The 21,235-nt window shown below is 34.9% G+C and overlaps 2 protein-coding genes across 2 annotated transcripts; one reads left to right on the top strand and one right to left on the bottom strand.

Annotated features, from left to right (window-relative positions):
• The first annotated feature begins 811 nt into the window (after positions 1-811).
• Positions 812-20,895, top strand: LOC134841379 (palmitoyltransferase ZDHHC17-like). Its single transcript, XM_063857327.1, has 13 exons — positions 812-1,032; positions 1,679-2,132; positions 2,509-2,778; positions 6,019-6,163; positions 7,119-7,167; positions 7,244-7,357; positions 7,548-7,673; positions 8,580-8,780; positions 11,263-11,424; positions 11,926-12,175; positions 18,951-19,219; positions 20,050-20,222; positions 20,453-20,895. Exons 2-13 carry the CDS (start codon positions 1,997-1,999, stop codon positions 20,607-20,609), a joined length of 2,052 nt encoding a protein of 683 aa, XP_063713397.1. The 5' UTR covers positions 812-1,032; positions 1,679-1,996; the 3' UTR covers positions 20,610-20,895.
• On the bottom strand, positions 14,437-18,580 carry LOC134841380 (coiled-coil domain-containing protein 166-like). Its single transcript, XM_063857328.1, has 4 exons — positions 17,844-18,580; positions 17,168-17,366; positions 16,877-16,970; positions 14,437-14,608 (listed from the first exon to the last, which is right to left on the bottom strand). The coding sequence occupies exons 1-4, from the start codon at positions 18,301-18,303 to the stop codon at positions 14,495-14,497; spliced, it is 867 nt and encodes a 288-aa protein (XP_063713398.1). The 5' UTR covers positions 18,304-18,580; the 3' UTR covers positions 14,437-14,494.
• Positions 20,896-21,235: the final 340 nt, after the last annotated feature.

Raw genomic sequence — 21,235 nt, 5'->3', positions numbered from 1 at the left:
GTGAGCTCATGGCTGGGTCTCAGTATCCCCAGACCACGAGGTCACTCCTAAATACAGGGCTACTACTATTTATTATATTACTATTGTTTTTGTTCAGTAGATAAAAATCATCATCTCCATCGAAGATGGATCAACCCTTTCCCCGAACTCCTAGCTTCTCATCCTTATCAAAATGAATCTAGTTGTTAAATAAATTCAACTCAGGACATGACAAGAAGCTAAAAGTCTATATAAAAGAATAAAAGTCTCAGTTCCGAAACCCTTCCGGATTCTTGAATCCACTGAATCAAGCTCGTTAATCTTGATTTCATCGTAATCCGGAAGGCTTTCTTCCACCCTTCACCGTTATCTGCAACGGCCTTGCAACTATTATAGCGACACAATAGTTGCAACTCGGAGTGCTCTCTGTTAACTCCGTGATTTGTTGTCGTTCTTTCTCACAATTTCCGTACTTCTCGCGATCGCAGCTAATGTTGTTCTGTTGCTTTTTAGCTTTTCTGCCAAAATGGCCGTTTCTGACGTTTCTCAGAAATGTTACGTAATCACTTCGAAAATTTAAAAATTAGCAATTTCCGAATCCTTCAACCTTCCCGTTTTGTTCAATCGTTCAAATAACGTTCTTAATCCTTAAAAATCACTAATCCGGAAGGCTCGCTGCTAAAAATTCGAATTCTGCAGAGATTGCATTTTTGCATATTCTGGTCGAATGTCACACGGCGGTCACTATTCTGCAGCTTGAGTTTATGCTGGTTGAACAGTAAACAATCAATCCATAAATTCGTTGGCTCAAATTTGAACCAATCAGAATTCAAGAAGATAAATTTTGGAACTTATGCGACTAATTTTTTATTTTGGAACCTCTGAATATTGGAACCTATGGGAATTCACCGAATGGAATGTTCTCTATGCATTCTAATTTGATTGCCCTGATGAAGCAAAGTCTCGCCTCCACTCACATTCCTTCTGTTTTACAGCCACCACACCACAGGACAGAACAGAAGTTGAGCACGTTTACCGAGGAACACAGTGCAGGTAGTTTTCTTAAGCAGAGAGGTGGGTATTCACAAGTACCAAAATGATAAATCAGTCCCATTTGTACCAAAATAAAAAATCACTCGCGTTAGTACCAAAAATATTCAATTGGCCTAAGACTATTAAGCCGACTACTTTAAGCTCTTGGTTTAAGGTCGCCGGTGGGCGCGCTACGCGCGCGCCGCCGCTTTGCGGCGATAACCAGCTCTAATTTTCGTATAAAGTCCTACCCTCTGTTGGCAAGCTCGCAACACGTTTGCGCGACTGCAGCGGTCACTATTCTGCTGTTTAGTTTTCTTCTGTTTGAACAGTAGAAAATTAATGTAATAATTCGTTGGCTCACAATTCGACCAATCAGAAATCGAGTTGAATAATTTTGGTACAAATGGGACCGATTTTTCATTTTGGTACAAATGACCGTTGGTACAAATGGGACGTCACCAGCAGAGAATCTCCCTCGTAATACAGGTTTCAAACGCTGCCTATGTACTCGGAACTAAAATGGTAAAACTACTTTCGAAGAATTTTTTTATTTGTAGAGCTAAGGGAACAATAACGCAGCTTTATGTAAGTATATGATAGACCCGTAGCCGCATATCAGGCCAGTCTTTTTGATCCATTTTCAACTCCGGTTTATTCTGTGCAGGTGTTAGTTTTCTAGAAAACTCCGAGAAGTGGGGCTGGATGATACGATGAAGGGACTCCTGACAGTAACCTCGGTTACTATGATACATTCGACCTTCTGGTTATGTTAAAAAACCTTTAAGCTAACTTTATAGTTGCTTGAGAGTGGATAGTTTGTATTTAACCTCTGTTAACATTTTTTTAGATTAGGGTAGAGATCCCTTGCCTAGTGAGGCTAAATTCATGTTACATACATACATTAAGTTGTCCATTGGTTTACCTTAAAAACAGTCGGAAAATAGTTGTAAATAAATTTTGATCTGTATTTTTAAGGTTAGAGATGCTTTCCTCTGAAGCGCTTTCAGTCGGCAGTAGTGACGTTCCAGATATTTTGCCATCTGATTCTAATTCAAATGAGATCGCACTTCGACCAAACGAATTGGGCGATGTGGACATCGTACATGCGACGCAATATGGTAATTATGAACTTATAATTTAAAACTCGGTATTTTGTTGCTGAAATTATTCGAGTCATCTATTTTTAAAGTACTTGAAGTTCCTAAAACAATCTATCTATTTGAATAACAAAAATTGAGTGGGCTCTTTTTCCTTTCCCCCCCACCTGCAAATTTTTATAATTAAAATTACTTCACATTTTCCGATTGTCTTGAAAATTGGCATGCATGTAAATTAAACCAAGAGAAACATATTTGATTTTCATAATTAACATTGTAAAACCACTTGTTAGACCATAAAATTGATGCTCGTGTGAGGTGGGGGGAAGGAAAAAGAGCCAATGACTGAAATTAAACTTAAGGATACAGATATTTCTGTACTTATTTGAAATTTAAGGAAAGTTTGAAGTGGTTCGTCAGTTAATCGAATCTGGACAACACGATGTGAACCAACTGGACAAAGAAGGAATCTCCCTGCTGCACTGGGCTGCCATTAACAATAGACTGCAGATGGTGAGGTATCTGATTATGAAAGGGGCTCTCATTGATCGCAGATGCGGTGACCTGAATACCAACGCTCTCCAGTGGGCAATACGGCAAGGACACTTGCAGATGGTCGTTTTGCTTCTCCACTATGGATCCAGTCCACTGATCCCGGATGTTAATGGCAAGGAAAATCATATTCTACCTTTACAATATTTAAATTCCTGTGACCCGAATTTTGCCATGTTTTGAGAGTGTTTTGCCATGGTTAAGAGCGTGATTTATGAATGGTTGAGCTAATCTATGCATTAAAATGTAGAAAATACGGGTAGTTCTTCGTTTCGCGTACGCATTTCGGTTGAGCAATCAAGCTACCGCGCTCAAGTTGCTGAGCTCTTTAAAGGCAATTAAAAGCCTATTGAGCCATCCCTATAATTAGATGCCTCAAAATGCAATCTTAAACTATCTGTCCTTTGAAAATACTTGTGGTGCTTTTGATAAATCGATTAAGCTTTAGGCGCTAGCAAACCCAAAGATGCGATTGTAGATTGAAAAAATACATACATCCACGCCTTTAAATACGTAGATTTGATAGGTTGTGTATTTTTGGCAATAAAAGTTTGAACTGCTACATTAATTAAATTTAATGAAAGTTCTGTTTTTTAGAATTTTTTTCCTTGATGGCTAAATGTGATTTGGATAATAGAAGCGTTATATTTGTTGGCTCCCTATCTGAATATTTTAGATGTTCATTTGGTTAATTTTGAAAATGATAGTAGTAATACATGCAAAAGAAGCAGTAAATGAAACTTGGGAGTGTAGAACGACTATTTTTTTGAAACAAATATAATAACGCTGGCGGTAAGCAAGCGTTATTAAATGGGAATATTGACTTTTTCGGTATAACAATTTGCTTAATAAAATCAGTTGAATCATTTGATATCTTGCCTTGAAACAATTTCATATCTCAGCATCTCTCGCTCAATTGGTGTGGAGAAAGCAACTACACCTAGGAAAAAAGTCAAAGTTTTGAAACTTTGAACGTCGTGTGGAAACTTTACTTTTTTCGTAAACTACGGTGCCAATTCTCAGGATAAGCGTTTACTTGAAAAATCTGGTTTTGGGAATCTTTTCTGCTTTAACAGCCACGATTTACTTTTGAAGAAAAAAGTTATTGATTTCGGAAATGTTTTTATTTTTGACCTTTTTTGAGAAACTTTTTGTCTTTTCTCTAAAGCTACCCCTATCAAATTTGAAATGAAAAGTTTAATCGAAAGAACAGGTTGTGAAGTTTTTCCTCCAGAAGCGTTAATTTTTGCAAGAACAGTAATGTGTACTTGGCGAAATTCCAATATCTCAAATTTTCACTCATAATTATTTTGTAGAGAAACAAATAAGGTTCTGGGAAAACTTCAATTTTTGAAATTACCCCTTTTTATTCAGCATCATTTTAACAAATTCAAAAAATTATCAAACCTGTATCTCCAGCTTTATTTGGGCCCCTGCTTATCTTTTATCAAGACATTTAGGTTTGTGTCTTTTTTTAAAAGTAATGTGTACTTGGCAAAATTTCAGTATCTCAAAAATTTTCACTCATAATTAGTTCATAGCACTCATAATTTTCACTCGTAAACTGAGTTTAAAAATAAATAAAAAATTAATTCACGAAAAATTTAATATGAGCATTAACAAATTAGACTTTCCCTGACAAAATAATTGTTTGATAATTTTTGAAATTGTTATAATGATAACAATTTCAATAATTATCAAACAATTATTTTTTCAGGGAATCTTAAAATTTGTTAATGCTCATATCAACTTTTTCGCTATTTGGCTTTTGATTTATTTTTGAACTCATTTTTGAAATTTTACCATTTCCTGGAAAAGATAAGAAGAAAGGAAAGAAAGCTCCACTACTGAACAGCGAAGTGTAAAGTTCATGAAAAATTGCTGCACTTCTAATTTGAAAATGGATTTCAATTATCAGATTTTCCAGCGAAATGAAAATTTTATTTTTTGATTCAGTTTTCTCAATTGTAATACAATTGGCAAAAAAAGTCAATCAAATAATGTACTAGAAGTTAAAAGAGCTTTAAGGTCATTTTTTGAAATTCGAAAGTCTAACAGATAAGCTCACAGGTATCAGAACGACGTGTAATCACAACAAAACCACAACAAAATTAGTTAAATCAAACAATATTACATTAATTGGAAATAGCACCAGCAGGGAGGGAAAAAGCATCATAAAAGAGGGAAAAAAAGAACGCCAGAAGAGAGATGAAAAAGAAAAAATAGAGAGAAAGAAAAAAATCGAAAGTTGAGATTTTTCAAAAGATAGTATTTTGTTTACTTGCGTTAATTGACTATTTTCAACTTTTCTGCTGTTCATGTTCTATTCGCTGATTTGCTCTGCTGCTTTTGCGTTGTATTATAAGTGTTGCGAAGCTGTGTTTCGGCTCTGTGTTTAAATCGAAGATGTTAAAATTTTTTTAAAAAATATCAATATTTAAAAAACTTTAAGTTTGAAATTAGCAACCCTATAGTGGGGTACTGCCAGGGTACTTTCAGGGGTTGTAAGTCTCGCCTACCAATATGTCTGCTCAAATCCTTTAAGCTACCAAAATATGACTTTTACATTTTTTTTCACAAAAATTTAAAACTTCACTAATTTTGAAATAAGCAAGCCTATGTTGCGCGTCTGTCAGAAAGTTTTCAGGTTTTGCAAATTTTGCCTTCAAATATTACTGCTCAAAGCCTTTTAAATTCCGAGATATGGCGTTTTTTAGTTTTGATTTTTTGAAAAATATGCAAAACATTTTAAAAAGTTTCACAAAATCGAAATTAGCATATCATCGAATTAGCAAATCGTTTGAATGGGTTGATTAGATAAACTAACTTTTTGGCAATCTTTTTAGATGCATTATAGATAAACTATATTTTGGCAATCTTTTTAGATACATTAAAACTTCATAGCTTGAATGCACTGCTTGCATACATTTTGCGAACCAGTTCAGGTAGAAATATGACATTTGTGTCCCGTAAAAATCTTCAAAACATGGTTTGCATTTGTTTTGAAGTTTTCACAAAATTTACGGGACTCATCTTTCTTACTTGCTTTTTCCTGGGACCCAACTATCATACTTGTACCCAGGTTCAAGCTAAAATACGTTTGAAGTACTTGAAATATTCATTGCTTTCTGCGAGCCGATTGATAAATGAAGACGTGCTTGCTAGTTTTAATCAATCAGAGTAGTGTCTTCTTGGTGTCAATAACCAATTATGATTGCTAGCAAAAATGCAGGAGACCTTGCGTAGGTTTATAGTATGAAGTCGATTAAGATTAGCGATGTCATACAGCAAACGCTAAAATAAGAATAAAAAACTTGGTTGTGTATCAGTTTGAAAATTTCTCCTTTGTCTTCAGGTCTGAACAGCCTGCACGTGGCTTCTCAAAGTGGCCATACTCCCATAGTGGCCTATCTGGTGGCTAAAGGGTCCGTGGACGTGGATTGTAGAGACGAACAGAATGGACGCACTCCTCTCATGCACGCAATACTCCACAGTCCAGGGTGAGTTTAGTTTTCACCATGCAGGCTATTTCGGTCGCTTATATTGATTTTTTTCCAGGGAAGTCGTAGAACTTGTTCACGCTCAATTTGATGTTAGTTTTCAGAGTTCCTTGCGGAATAAAAAAGATTTTTTTGAACCTTTTCTCAATTTGGTTAGTGTTGGCAGAAAATCAAACCACTGAAAGCAAAACATGTATGAGACCCAGCGCGAAAAAGTAAAGAAAATGTGCAGAATAGCAAAATTTAATGCTGAAAAAAAACAATGAAAATCTCATACAAGCTCAATGCTAACTAGTTTTTCACGGTTTTCAAAAAATTGACAGGTACAAATTGGAGAAATGCCGAATGTACAGAATTTGAATGATTTTTTTTTCTCAGATAGGAAATAAACTATGATCGTAGGAGACAAAGGTATGAAGAGTAGCTTTTTGATTTTTTTTCGGGTTATTTCCGAAGTAGCTTCCCTCCTTTTTCTTTTCAGTATTTTGTAATGCAATGCTTTAATTGTATGGCAAGTGTTGCGGAGCTCCACTTCGCCTCTGTGTTTATTTTTTCCTAAAGTGATTTATTTGAATATGAATTTATATAGATTTTGTTTCGGTTTCCTTTGTTCATTGTCGATTTTTCAACTGTAAGCTGTTGTTTTTGCTTTTGTAATGATGTATAGAAGGAGCAGTTGAGAGATATCTGATTGGGCAATCCAACTGGAGAAACAATTTCGCTGCTTCTTAAATGGTCTGTTTTTTTTCGTAGTGCAGTGATTGTTTATCCGAATTTGGGTTGTGCCATCAGAATACTCCCCGAGCAGTCGTAGTCAAAAATGTTTCAAAAACTCTGCAAATTTCTGTATGAAACAAAGTGCGGGAATCATTTTTTGGTAAATGTTTATTGGGTTAGTTAAATGTTGATTCTCTAAACGATGGAACTTCGGCTGCTAAACATTTTTTATTTTAAGCGATGATCCCACAAGGTTGCTGATAAATTTGGGAGCAAGTGTAAATAAAGTAAGTTTCTTTCGCCAACAAGTTTCTTCTTCGTAACTATCTCGTTTTTTGTTGGCACGTCCGTTATTATTTTCAGACAGATGCCAGTTTTGGAAACACAGCTCTGCATTATGCTCTGGGAACAAACAATTATGGAGCAGTTACAAAATTGTTGAACTGTAACGCCTCTGCTGATATCCCCAACAAACAGGTAACAAAAACAGGAATGAAATTTGTCATAAGACAGTTTAAAATAGAAATTTATCTTGCTTGACATTTGATGCAAACTAAATTGATATATTTTTCTAGCCTCTAAAACCAATTTTGCTATTTGGCAACACGGCTGATTTGACGTCACACTAATTTGAGATAATTAATCCGATTTATTTTTTTGGCTTCAGGGCGAAACAGTCAAAGATTCATTAACTAGTGTGTCGAACAGTTTAATAACGAGACGCATTCAAAAACATATCGAAACAGAAGACCTCACTTCGCGAAGGAATTGGAGGACCTTTCACAAGAACCCTGTAAGTTTGGCTTATTTCAAATCACGCCCCCTGTTAAGTTTTTTTTGCATCGCAACCGGTATAAATTCAGTTCAGAGGCAGATTTGGGGGGGGGGGGGGGGGGGACGCATCTCTCTCAGGGAACCGACCCAAAGGCGCCTTCGGCGGTAATGTATACTAATTTTGAGGTTAAAGCGAGCGCCGAAAAACTAGATTTTTTTGTCAACATTTTCCAAAAAGTGCCTAAAAACGCCTTTTTTGGCCTGTTTTTTCAAAATTTTGCCAGCGGCGCACAAAATTTGAGCAAAATCGTCTTTTTAGTGCTTTGGGAGAGCTAAGAAAAACAATTTGGTCTACATAAAAAAAAGGTCCTCAAAATCCTAGATCTGCCCCTGTATAAATTAGCTAACTCTGCCTCTAATTTTTAAGAGAAATCATTTTTTAAATCACTTGTAAGAAATTTTCAATCACTTAAAATAACATAAAAGAACGAAGTGATTTTCAATTATGTAGGAATTGGTGATTTTTTTCCCAGTAAAAATTAATAACTACAGGTGTGTATCATACATATTATTGCATTTATGAATGCACTTTTGTATGTACTTAATGCACCTTTTGAGATCAAATCAAAAGCATCTGCTAAAAGTTAGGTAAATTGCGCTCTCCAATTACGAAATCGGAAATGGCGCGAAAAATCAAGATCGATTTCTAGTTTCGAAAATAGGTTTTCATTTTTGACTTTCTAGAGGAATAAGAAAATTTATCTATTGATCCAGTTTTTTTTTTAAATTGGGCTTATTTCCAATCGAATTTTTTTACACGTTTCAAACCTTCTGTTTAAAACTTCTGGCTACTTTTATTTGAAACCAGTTTCAAAATAACAGATCTATTTTCAGGGAAGAAAAGTTAAGTAATTTTATGTTTCAGAAAACGATCGACAAGATAACGTTCGCACTGCCTTTTTTCTGCATGGGCCTCATTGGACTGGTCCTGGAAAGCTACCTGAATTTCATCCTGAAAATAGTCTCCATATTCGCAGTCGCTACTGCAGTCAAATACTTCAGCGGCAAATTTCTGACCTTCAACTCTCACCAAATCCTTCCCTTCTCCACTTACTTGGCCCAGAAGGTACAAAAAATAACCCTGAATGTTTCCCTAGCTACCGTCATTCACGTTAGCGATATTAAGTTATCGAATCTACTTAACAATCGCCCTCCCTTTGGTATCTATTAAAGAATTGCCACCCTTATAAATAAAAGCAGTAAGTTAGCACTATAGCGTTATTACGCTTGCGAAGCGAGTGTATTTTAAAGTTCGAGTTTTGCTGCTATCTGATCGGTCAAAAGTTCACCAACTTAATCTACCTAACAACTCCGTCCTCTCCTCACTTTCTTGAAATGGGAGGGGGGCAATTGTTAAGTAGATGCAAGTTATCTAATCACTTTTTTGAGCCCTATTGTGTAATTTATGAAGTCAAATTAAAATAGTATTTGCTCAAAATTTTCGTATATGCTCACAATTTCCAAAAAATCCAATTGATGATTCTTTGAATATTTTTAGTGTCTTATTGAGCGATATTGTAGTTACACAAGCATAGCTTGTGTTATAATATGAACTTTCTTTTTTTTCCAATCTAAGTCGCAAATATTGTTGCGATGCATTTGTTGCGACAAAATGTGTTCGTTTTGATCCAGCAATTAAGTACAGCCAATGCTAAGGATATTAACACATACTATTATATTACAAATAGCACTTTAGCTTCAAGGCATCATGGATCTGTAGCGTAGAGGTAGGGAAGGAGACCAGCAGCAAAATATGAGGGTTCGAACCTGGGCAGGGTCGGATATTTTTAATGAACTTTTTCGTATACTAGTTTAAATGCGTCCGCTTTATAAATTGAGCTATGTTATTTGGTAATTTTTTTTTCAAATTGACTGGTACTGCTAATGCGTCTTAATTGGCTTGCGTCATTTAGCAATTATGTAGACTCATAACTGGCGTGTGTCACTTATGAAATTTTGTAGACTCATTCAGTTTTTCCCAGTAGCGTTATCGGTCATGTTTTGCTTGTGTATGCGAAGTGAAACTTCGCCTCTGTGTTAATGGTTGATAACTTCGCCTCTGTGTTAATGGTTGATTATGGCATAACAAATTTTCAATTAGTTAGTTTTTTGATTGGAAGTAGTATAAAACGAAATGTTGCTGTTCAAATATAAGTAGTTTTTCAAAGCTAAACTTAACTGAAAAATGGTTTATAGAACGGGTAAAGCTATTTTATTGCAAATTTAGTTCAAGTGGAATTTAATTTTCAGATTTCGCCAGCGAAATAAAGATTTAACTTGTTGATCCAGTTTTCTCAAATTGGGTTCTTTTTTCATCAAAAAAGAATCAATCATAAGTTGTTCTAGAACATCAAAGAGCTTTAAGGGCATCCATTTTTTAAGAGTAATGAACGTAGTGAAGACTCTTGTAAAGGTCCTGCTGAATTTTTTTCAGGAAAAAGTCTTAAAATGCTTAAAAGTCTTAAAAAAGTCTTAAAAAGTCATTAAGACTTTCCTGAAAAAAATTCAGCAAGACATAAGAGTCTTCACTACGTTCATTACTCTTAAAAAATGGATGCCCTTAAAGCTCTTTGATGTTCTAGAACAACTTATGAATGATTCTTTTTTGATAAAAAAGAACCCAATTTGAGAAAACTGGATCAACAAGTTAAGTTTTTATTTCGCTGGCGAAATCTGAAAATTAAATTCCACTTGGGAAATAAGCTAAAAGTTTTGAACTAAATATGCAATAAAATAGCCTAACCCGTTCCATAAACCATTTTTCAGTTAAGTTTAGCTTCGAAAAACTACTTATATTTGAACAGCAACATTTCGTTTTATACTACTTCCAATCAAAAAAACTAACTTATTGAAAATTTGTTATGCCATAATCAACCATATACACAGAGGCGAAGTTATCAACCATTAACACAGAGGCAAAGTTGCACTTCGCATACACAAGCAAACATGACCGATAACGCTACTGGGAAAAACTGAAAAATAGCTACAGATGTGCATTCATACATATTAATGCATTTATGAATGCACTTACGTATATATGCTCTTTTTGAGTTCAATTAAAATTAATCTGCTGAAAGTTACGTTAATAGCACTCTGCAATACGAACGTTGAAATGGCGCAAAAAAAGGTGAAGTTTCTAGTTTCGAAAATGGAATTCATTTCTTAGATTTCTAGTGGGATAAAAACTTTACCTATTGATCCAGTTTTCTCAAGATAGGTTAATGTCATCAAAAAAAGCGCCAATCATAAATTGTTCTTGAAATTCAAAGAGCTTAAAGGGCATCTATTTTTTTTGAAAATCGAAAGTTGAGATTTTCAACAAAGTCAGTGTTTTCTGTTTACTTGCGTTCATTACTCTTTTTCAATCCTCGGTTGGCTATGTTTTCTCTTAAATTCGAAAGTTGATTTTTTCAAAAATCAAGTCATTTATTTTTTTCTGTTTACTTGCGGTCATTGACTGCTTTCCAACTGTCTTTTGGCTAATGTTTGTTTGTGGTGGATTAAATAGTAAAAGAGACAAAATTAGTTTAAATTGATTGTTTATTAAGGTGTTGATGTATTTCACCTGGTCCCACTACTACTGGAACGAAGTGTCTTCCTGGGCCAACTGCTCCCTGCTGCTGGTCTCTATCTTCCTCTGCTATTACTTCTACAAAACTGTATTCTCTGACCCAGGATTTCTCAAGAGGTCAATGGAAGCGAAGAAACAAGTGAGTCCTCCTCATCCTCAAAATTGAAGGGGCAAGTCATAATACGCGAGAAGAACTGAATGTCTGGCATTTATGTTAGCCAATCAGAATTAAAGTTAAAGTATAAGCTTAAGCTTGAAGTTCAGTCAATTGTTTGGACAATTTAAAAGACATTTTGTTGAACTTTTTCGCACCTTCGATCATTGTTTCATAGCCGTGTTTATATAGAATAGACCCCACAAGAGACCACAATATAATCATTTTAAATCATTCAAACTATTAAAACCGTTTTTTTTTGCAAACTTGGGATGTTGACGTATTATTTTCCAGGCTTGAGATATTTATTGACTGTAACATATACAAAAAAGGCATGAATTACTTAACTTTTATATTTTCAAAAAAATGTTCGAGCCTTGATGTCACCCCTGAATAAAATTTTGGGAAAATATTAGAAAACTTTGAAAGTTTTGGGAAAAAAACGAACAATAAAACATAAACATTGCTATGTATCCGTGATTTCAGGCGATCATCTCCTTTGTGGAGTGTGAGGACAAAGGCATGGACAACTTTTCCTCCTTCTGCACCACATGTATCCTCCGTCGTCCAATCAGATCCAAGCACTGTGTAGTGTGTAAACAATGTGTGGCCAAAATGGACCACCACTGCCCGTGGGTGTTCAACTGTGTGGCTGCCAATAACCACTCGTTCTTTGTCAATTTCCTATTTTTTCTAGAGTGCATCATCACACTGTTCATGGGAGCCACTGCTGTCTGTTAGTTCAATTTTAGTTATGATAATGATAATTACCCTTGAGATAAGCAAGAGTACTGCAATCGGGTACTAGACGTTTTTTTCTCTTAAATAACTTTGTGCACAGATTGGTCAATTTTGTAGTATTGGTAAATTTCAGGACATGCTCAATTTTTTAAAATTTAAAATAAAACTACCTCATCTAGGACTTAATAATTGGAGTACGTTTCGGGCAATAATTAATTTCAGAAAAAATTTTAAAGAATTTTTTTCGAATTCGTGGTTTTCGGCCTCGAAGTTTCCCATCGATTCGTTTTCCGTTTTCTTTTAAATATCATATATGTTATCTGGTACTTCTTTTTATCGGCGTACTTTGTAAACGATGGATTTTATTTTGATTCAATTTTTTATACTAAAATTTCTGTAATTTGTTATTTTACCAAGTTTGATTTTGAATCTATTTTACAAGTTTCGATAAAATGGTTTTGGCGGATAGAAATGCTTGACCCAGATTTCTACGCTTGCGATTAGAAAGCGTTATTAAACCGGAATTTAGACTTTTTTTCGAATTAACAACTAGTTTAACAGAATTTAACAGAATCATACGAAGTTAAAGTCAGACGTTAATTCGCGCGTGTGGCGAAGATTGTTGTTTGGAATCCGGCCAGCACCTGTTTTTTTTTGTAAGCGAAATTTGTCCGCTCGTCAAAGAAATTTTGTCGGACTTCTGTTTGTCTGCTTAGTTGCCGCAGCACCAAATCTGCCTAAACTGGACTTAGTTATGATACAATACAATCACAATATAATCATTTTAAATCATGCAAACTATTAAAACCGTTTTTTTTTTGCAAACTTGGGATATTGGTTGTAACATATACAAAAAAGGCATGAGTTACTTAATATTTATCTTTTCAAAAAAAATGTTCGAGCCTTGATGTCGCCCCTGAATAAAATTTTGGAAAAAACATGTTTCAGGACATGCTCAATTTTTTAAAATTTAAAATAAAATTACCTCATCTAGGACTTAATAAGTGGAGTACGTTTCGGGCAATAATTAATCAGAAAAAATTTTAAAGAATTTTTTCTGAAATTAATTCGCTCAACTTATGATTATTGCCCGAAACGTACCCAAATTTCTCACATACTCATTTGGCTTCAACCGAAACAACGGGTTGTGGGAAACTTTCCTGCGTAATTGACTACGCCCTTTTTTTTATTAAATAAAGTTATGTGGTCCTCGGAAAAGTCAATAATTGGTGTTTGTACCGTTTTATAAAACTATTTGACTTTTCTCGAAAGTTGCCCTCCCAAATCGTGAGTTTTTGCGTTCAATCAAATTAACAGATTGTGTGAATATATTCTTCATTAGCGGCTATGCCCACAAATTTCTTCACAGAAAAATGTGGTTTGCGAATAAGTCAAATTTCCGATTTGACTTATCTGACATGAAGGTATCAAATCTGACAATTGAAATAACCGGTTGCGAATTTTTTTCCTTTAGAAGTGGCAACTCCTTATTTTTTGTGAGAAAAGTTTTATGTATTTGGGAAGATTGCAATTTCTCAAAAACTTTCACTCTTCTCACGTATTTTAGTAGAGAACCAAGGTTTTGGGCAAATTCCAATTTTTGAAATTACCCATTTCATCCCTCATCAATAGAAAAAATTCAAAAAATATCGAACATTTTGCTCGAAAGTTAGCGGGTCTCCTAGTTATTTTTTTTGAGACACGAACATTTTGGTTCATCTAGATTGTTTCAACATAAATCATTTTTTTTCGACTTGTAATGTTTTTTTTTATGTTTGTGGTGCTGTATGGCAATTGGTGCGAAGCTCCGCTTCTCCTTTGTCTAATAAATTGCTTTCAGGCTTACAATTAAAAAATACGTGTTTTAGGACGTCTCGGACATAAAAATTTTCCAAACAATTTTTGGAAATATCTCGAATTTTTTGTCGACCAAATTGATATTTTGAGTTTTCCTCTCCAACTTTGTATACGTTTCCACCGAAAGCGTTTTTGGATAATTCTAGAGTTGGGCAAAAAGTAAAGTGATAAAATGGGAGGGAGTACCCTTTGAGCGGCGAGGGTGTCGAATTTCTGAAGGAGGGAGTAAGCGCCCTCCTCATCTAAATCTGCTACTGGTAGCATGTATAATTGACAATAAGTTCGTATGACAAAGCATTATCTGACGATGATTTTTGAATAAAAGTTTTGAGACTTAATCCTGAAGCTACCAATTTTTATCTGAACTGCTATCGCAAGTTTTGGGTCATAACAAAAAGATCAGTAAAATAATTAAAAATCAGGTGATTTTATCGATTAAAACAAATTCAGTTTTCAGTTAACCCGCGACTTCGTTCTGGTTTCTTTTCTGTTTCATCTTCTGAATGTCTAAACTGTATTCTTCTTCTTGCTGAAGAGTTTTCCTCTGCTCCAGAAGTTCTCTTTTGTTAATCTAAAAGCAAGATTTGTGACTTATCGCCAATTATATCGAGTTGTCTTGAAACTTGTGAAGCATTATATAATAGGCTACATGTAATTCAAGAATCAGAATTGTTGAACGTAGTGAATACTTTTATATAGCTCTTGATGATTGTTTTTGTTTTTTTTAGGAAAAATCTTAAAATTTGTCCACGCTCAAATTTGATTTTTTTTGCGGTTTGTTTTTTGATTTCTTTTCAACTTACTGTTTTTCCTTTGTTGAAAGGAAGGCAAACGCCACCATCAAGCAGCAAAAAGTTGAAAAACCCAAATCGATTTACGGGGGAAAAGAAGGATTTTTTGGTAATTAACTTTGAATATAGTCTAAATTGAATCAATTCAACTTCCGAAAAAATATATAAAACAATAATTTAGATTCTAACACGATACAAATGCAATCTCAGTAAGAAAATTTGGTAAGCCAATCTTGGTGCCTATTTTTATACAACTAATCATTCATGGCTTGGGGGAGATTCTACATTAGGTCACTTGTGAGGGGAGGGGGAGAGAGAGATTTTCTGTAAGTTACTGCAGTATGGTAGAACATTGGTGCTTTTATGACTTTATAGCGCCTTAAATGATAGTTTTGGATCTGTGTAAATTTAATGATGGACGCCAAGGTCATTGTAAGACATTTCATGTCCTTAATTATAAACCAAAAAGCATTAAATTCAAACTAATATTTACACTAGCAGCGTAGTGTTACATTACGAATCAATTTTTTTCCTACCCAAGTCGCAATTAGAAGAGCTCATTTAGTTTGTGGCTATTGTGAAGTAATAGCATTATATATGTATATCTGGATTATTGGCTACTGTTTGATGTTTGTTAAGTGACCATAGTGCAGTTGCTAGGACCTTAATCTCGAGGACGGGGTTAGATCCCGGCACTTCGTACATTTTTTAAATTAGTTTTGCCGTTTTATTTTTTCATTTTTTGGGCCTTTTAGAGTGCGCTTTTCTGACGTTTTATCGTTTGTGTTTGAGAAATGCAACTTTGCCTCTGTGTCATAATTGTTGCATGTGTTTTTTTAAACCAAATTTTAAGGACAAAGAAACAAGCTACCATGGAAATTAACATCGCATACTACGAAATCAAATGCAAAAGTCCTAACTAGAGTGCTCGTATCAGGGCGAAGCCCTGAATGTTCCGACTGCCTTTTAAGGTCTATGGAGCAGTAATTACATGAAAAATTTAAATGTAATAAAATATAACGATTTTTTATTTGAGATTTTTTGTGAAAATTGTCCCACAAACTCCATATAAAGTACAAAGTACAAATTTTGCTCCTACTAACAAATCAATTATGGTAAGAAAGCTTTCTTGAAACAATTTGGAACGATTTGTGAGACGGTTTAAATCTCTGCTTACGCGTTGATAGCGCGGAATATGTGTACCGTTAATTGTCCCAACTTGGCCAAAATACAATCTTTAAACCCTTATAACTTTACAAAAAAAGATAAGGCGAAACATCTTTTCAAATTTAAGCTCAGGACAACAATACTTTTTGAATGATATTTAAAAACTTGGCTAGTTAAGAAGTCGAAGTTTGTCTGAAGAAAAAAACCACCCCGAGCACAAATATTCCCTTACTTTCGTTATAAAGTCGAAACAATAAATTTGATGGCTTATTTTGCTTGTGCCTAAAATAGAAAGCCAATTTAAATTCTACTATCAAAGAGTTACTATTGTCGAATTTTCTATTGACTGGCCGATTTCAAATAGCTCTCTTGCTCTTATGTTAAAATAGTTTCTCCTTTCTTGTGTTCGATGCTGTTCAATTCTGTTCAATTCAAAAAAATTAGTATTAATATCCTGGAGTACTATTTTTGGAGAGAGCCAATTTTCTTTCATTCAACTTCCGTTTGTATTGAAAAACTCGCAGCTCGCCAGATGATACTTGATACATTCTGTATCGGCTTCTTAATAGCCCAAAACTTAGGAATTTGAAGTTTAAAAATTGTTTGGATTTAGTTCTTTGCAAACGTCGATTTTCAGGAGGCATTAAACGAAAGTAAAAATAGTAAATGGGTCCTTAATTTTTTTATAGCTTTATAAGGGCACTGAACGGCAAAGCCAACATAGAACATCCTTCCGTTTTTGTTACCATTTGTCTCCTTTTTACCCTTAAGTAATTGGCTAAAAGTTATGGCTGATGTTTGGCACAATTTAGAAAAATTTATTTTGGCTTAGCTAATTAGGAGTGGAATAACAAATAATTCCACACACTTAAAAGTGTTACCTGCAAAGCTTGTGACTTCTGAATGAGTTCCATTAATTCTTGTCTCAAACTCCTGTTTTCTCTCTTGATTTCCGTTGTTCTCAAGTGAAGAGACCTTAATAATAATGAAAATAATAAATTGATTCCAATCTAATCAAGTCGAAATAGATGAAACGAATGCATGCAAAATCATCGGTCTCAAGCTGGAAAAAGTGAAACTGGCTGCGTGAATTTTGAAAATCCAAGCTTGATATTTAAATGTTCGTTTTTTTCTGATCTAGTGACAGAAATTGAAAAAAAAATAAAAAGTACCTGGTGGCTTCTTGACTAGCTTGCATCTTCATCTCAGCTATTCGGTTCTCCGATTCGAATTTGAAGTCTTGTTTCTCTTTTAAGCAGTCGGCTCGGATCTCTTGGATTTTCTCGGTTTGGATGCCTCGTTGACGCATAGCTTCGCCTTTGAGCTCGTCAATTTTTTGACGCTGTTCTTCTTGTAAAACTCGGTATTTTCCTGAAAACATCTATAATTGGCATTTTAAAAGATTGCATCAAAATGCATTTACACTAGCGTCCGCTTAGTGTGTTATTACGAACCTAACTCGTAAATAATTTCACTGTTTGGAATAATTTACTGTCACTAATATTTGGAAATTTCCTTGTAGCTGGCTAGTCTTTAATCTTCGATCTTCAATCTAATATTAAGTGGTTAGTGTGTGTCAATTTCAAGGTCTCAGGTTCGAATCTCATATGTAGCCGATTTTTTTGCTAATTCGAGGCTTAGTTCTACTTTTTCTTATTGCACTTTATAAAGCTGCCTTTTGTCGTGTTCACGCTAGTGTTTGCGAAGCGAAGATTAGCCTATGTGTTAAACTTATTTTTAACATGTTAGTGTGAACAAGTGAAAAAATATTAATTGCCGGGTAAAAATTTATTAGGCAACTTAATGTAATTTTACGAAGTGTTGGAAGCTGGAAAAGATAAATGGTACCTAGATCTTCGATATCAGTTTTGATCTTCTGCAGTTGCTGTTCTTTCTGGAACACAATGTCCCGCAGTCTCTGTTTTTCCTGTTCATACTTTTCAAGTAGCTTCTTTTTCTGCAGATTCAGATCCTCGAGCTCTTTCTGGTTCCAATCATTTAAAGATACGATAGTTTCCTGTCTCTTATTCGCTCGCTTGCTCATGTAAGACATATATTCGTGAGTCTCGTTACGAGTTAGATCTGACTCGCGTTGCAAGAAGTCGTTTTCCTTTCGTAATAACTCGACCTGATTGCGAACCTTTTCGCATTCTTGAGTGAGTGAATCGAGTTCATTTTTGAGCAGGACTTCTTTGGGTGTTTCTTTCTCTTCATTTTCGCCCCCGTTGGAAGCGACTGCGCTTTTGTCACCCGACTTGCCAGATTTACCGCCTGATTTTTTGCCGCCTTTTTTGCCTTTTTTCCCCATTTTTAACGAATATGATCCGAAAGCTACGCAAAAATCACAATGTTACAAAAAAGATAATTGTATTTATTTTCTTCAGTGAAAAAATATACGTTTACGATCAATGTTTTTTGTATATGTGTGTAATATGTGTTTATTTGGTATTTTGTTTTTGTGTGATGCTGTAGCTTTAGTATTGTGAACATATACCTTATAGTTGCTTAAAGACCAAGAGCACGTGCGCTTAAAATAAACTAAAGCTAAATTCCCGTATGACTGCATGAGGAGCAAACCACTACTTAAGAAAAGGGAGCCCAATAAAAGACATTTAATTAAATACTTTGAGTTTAATTTTGCACAGGAAGAATATAGCATAGATTTAGAATGCAAAAACATGAGATTTTTTTTGTTCCAATTTCATCATAGTAATCTGCATATAAAAAATTTTTGTTCTGTAAAGATAGATAAGGGAGTAGCACATTGGCCCCAATCTATTTCAATTGATTCTAATTTCATAAGTCATTATGTTAGCAAACGGAAACGAAATAAAAATTTAAGGTTTTGTGGATTAAGATAATTCGATCACAGGTTTAATTTAAAAAAATGACGATGCTTAAGCTTAGTGATGAAAGCGATGATCTGAACCTAAAAGCGATGATCTGCATGTTTAGATATATGGCATTACACACACGGAACCCTCTCTACAGAACCAGGTCTAGACGTTGCAGTCTTCGGTGGACTCTTCGGCTACAGGGAGGCCCCAGACCTCATCAGCTCAGCTGTACAGACAGTGTCCATAGATTCTCCAGTACAGGTTCTGGGTTGGTTCTCGTCCTTGATCCAGTTTTGCTGCAACAACCAGTGGATAGTTTTCATCGCTTCGCTTTCGATGCTCTATTGGATTTGGGTGGGGGCCCTGTTTGGGTCTCAGTGTTACCAGGCAAGTGTGATATCTTTTATTCCTTTTGGAAGACAGTCATTAATTTTTTTTGAAGAAAAGGACCGGCTTTCCCTGCTATACAGATTGACTCAGTCGTTTAAATGTTAATAAACGAGAAGAGGTTTCTTTTATTGAGGTCGTGCGGTTTTTGTAAAAAAGAGTTTAAAATGTGTTCGCGTTAAGTTTTTTATTTTTGCGTTGACTTGATTTTCTTTAAAGTTCACTTTAAATTAATTTGCCAAATGGAAGGCAAAATATGCTCTCCAATAATAAACGTGCAAATAAACGTTGCGAAAAAAAACGTGATTGACTTGAAGATCTTTATTCTTTTAATTTGATCTTTAACGGGTTGACTTTAATTTTTTGTGAAGTTCAGTTCAAATTCATTGCTGAAAAGAAGCAAATTACTCTTACCAATTATGTATATATGCAAATGGCGCAAAAAACTTGAATGGAAATTTAAGTTCGAATTAGGTTTTTTTAATTTCCCAGTGGAATATGATAAAATTTCCTATAATTCAGTTTTCTCTAAATTGGTTAGTTTTATGGAAAAAAACTGGGAATCATAAAAGATTCTTGACATTCGAAGAGCTTTAACGTGTTGTATTTTTTGTTCGAAAGTTGAAAAATGTTCAAAAATCCAATTATTAGTTTTCCTTCATCGACACTTTTATATTTCTGTGGGCTGTTTTTAAATAGTAAATAACTACTACACCAACTCATCTGGTGTTATAATTGTGAATTTTAAGACGGTTTCTGGCCAGTTAATTGCAATATTGTTGGTTAGTGAAGTTAGTGGACTAACATTGTTGTTGTGTGTGCGTGTTCAGATGTTCTGCGTTGGGATGACGACGAATGAGTTTCTGAATAGACACAGGTACAAGCACTTCAAACTCTCCCCGGAAGCGGAGAGCAGACTGCCCACTGACGAGAGGGAGAGGGAGGCATACTTCCACCGTCACAGGGCCAACAAGTGTCGCAACAAAGCATATTCCCCATTTCAGTAAGACGCCCGTGTTTAAAAAAAAACACTTTTTTTTGTAAATTTTCGGGGCTCAAAATTTTTCAAATACTCTGTTTACCGGTTGATGAGCTTTGAAGGAACGAAAAATAGTTGTTTTTATCTTTTTGTTCTTAAATTCATTGTACATTTTTCTCATTTTCTTTCCTTAACGCTAACATGTTCAAATGAGCGCCCCAATGCTGCAGTTGAAACCAGATTTGTTTCTTTAGGAATGGTTTCATGCAGAACGTAGCCGACTTCTACCAAGTGTCTTTCTGTGGCCTGTTGCATCCCAATGTTGTCGACTGGACCCACGTGTACTCAGTGGACGAAGTCACCACCCAGACTGGCTGCAGTTCCAGCGACCATTCAGCTTTCAAAGCATGAAAAAATAGTGCAGCCATTCAGCCTTCAAAGCATGAAAAAATAATGCAGATTAGACAGAAATGCACCCAAAACGTTCCTTCAACTCATTGCCACAGGAAACGAACCCTCTTCTAACTCCGTTTTAAAAACATATACGTGAATAATGACCCTACAAGTTAATAAATGCGCCTAATTATTGGCAATGTGAAAAATAATTGGGATCAATCGAATTGATACTAAGTGAAGAATAGTTTAATTGTTCAGACTGTTAATTGGTTCAATTATAAAACACTATCGGACAATGACATGAAGCCATTAAACGGAAAATCGAATTTGCCCTCCTGAACATCTTTTGTTGTTCACGAAACATTGTTTTTCAGCCTGGGGAAATTTTCAACTGATCGAAAGGATATAATAGTCTTTTTTTGTTCTAATTCAGTGTTTTAGGAACTTCTTAAGAGACAAACCAAAGTTTCGTGGCTAAATTTTTCGCCTTAAAAATAGTTTTTTTTAAATGTCTCTATTTTACTATGCAGATTAATCCTTATTGGGAAAGCTTCGATTGATCCGAAAGTAACTCTATTTGCAATTTGTACAATATTGCTTCTTTTAAACTGTGGATAATAACCTATGTGTAATTATTTGCT

This window comes from Symsagittifera roscoffensis, chromosome 3 (genome assembly GCF_963678635.1).
Source record: "Symsagittifera roscoffensis chromosome 3, txSymRosc1.1, whole genome shotgun sequence".
In the NCBI taxonomy this organism is placed as follows: domain Eukaryota; kingdom Metazoa; phylum Xenacoelomorpha; order Acoela; family Convolutidae; genus Symsagittifera; species Symsagittifera roscoffensis.
This window is presented reverse-complemented; position numbering and strand designations above follow the sequence as displayed.

Excerpts from the sequence above, each read along its gene's own strand:
- LOC134841380 (XM_063857328.1), bottom strand. The coding sequence starts at position 18,303 with ATGGGGAAAAAAGGCAAAAAAGGCGGCAAAAAATCAGGCGGTAAATCT. Across the intron at positions 17,367-17,843 it reads AACTGATATCGAAGATCTAG|GAAAATACCGAGTTTTACAA; the intron begins GTACCATTTATC and ends AGATGTTTTCAG. Across the intron at positions 14,609-16,876 it reads AGAAGTCACAAGCTTTGCAG|ATTAACAAAAGAGAACTTCT; the intron begins GTAACACTTTTA and ends TCTTGCTTTTAG.
- LOC134841379 (XM_063857327.1), top strand. The coding sequence starts at position 1,997 with ATGCTTTCCTCTGAAGCGCTTTCAGTCGGCAGTAGTGACGTTCCAGAT. Across the intron at positions 8,781-11,262 it reads CCACTTACTTGGCCCAGAAG|GTGTTGATGTATTTCACCTG; the intron begins GTACAAAAAATA and ends TTGTTTATTAAG. Across the intron at positions 12,176-18,950 it reads CATGGGAGCCACTGCTGTCT|ATATATGGCATTACACACAC; the intron begins GTTAGTTCAATT and ends CTGCATGTTTAG.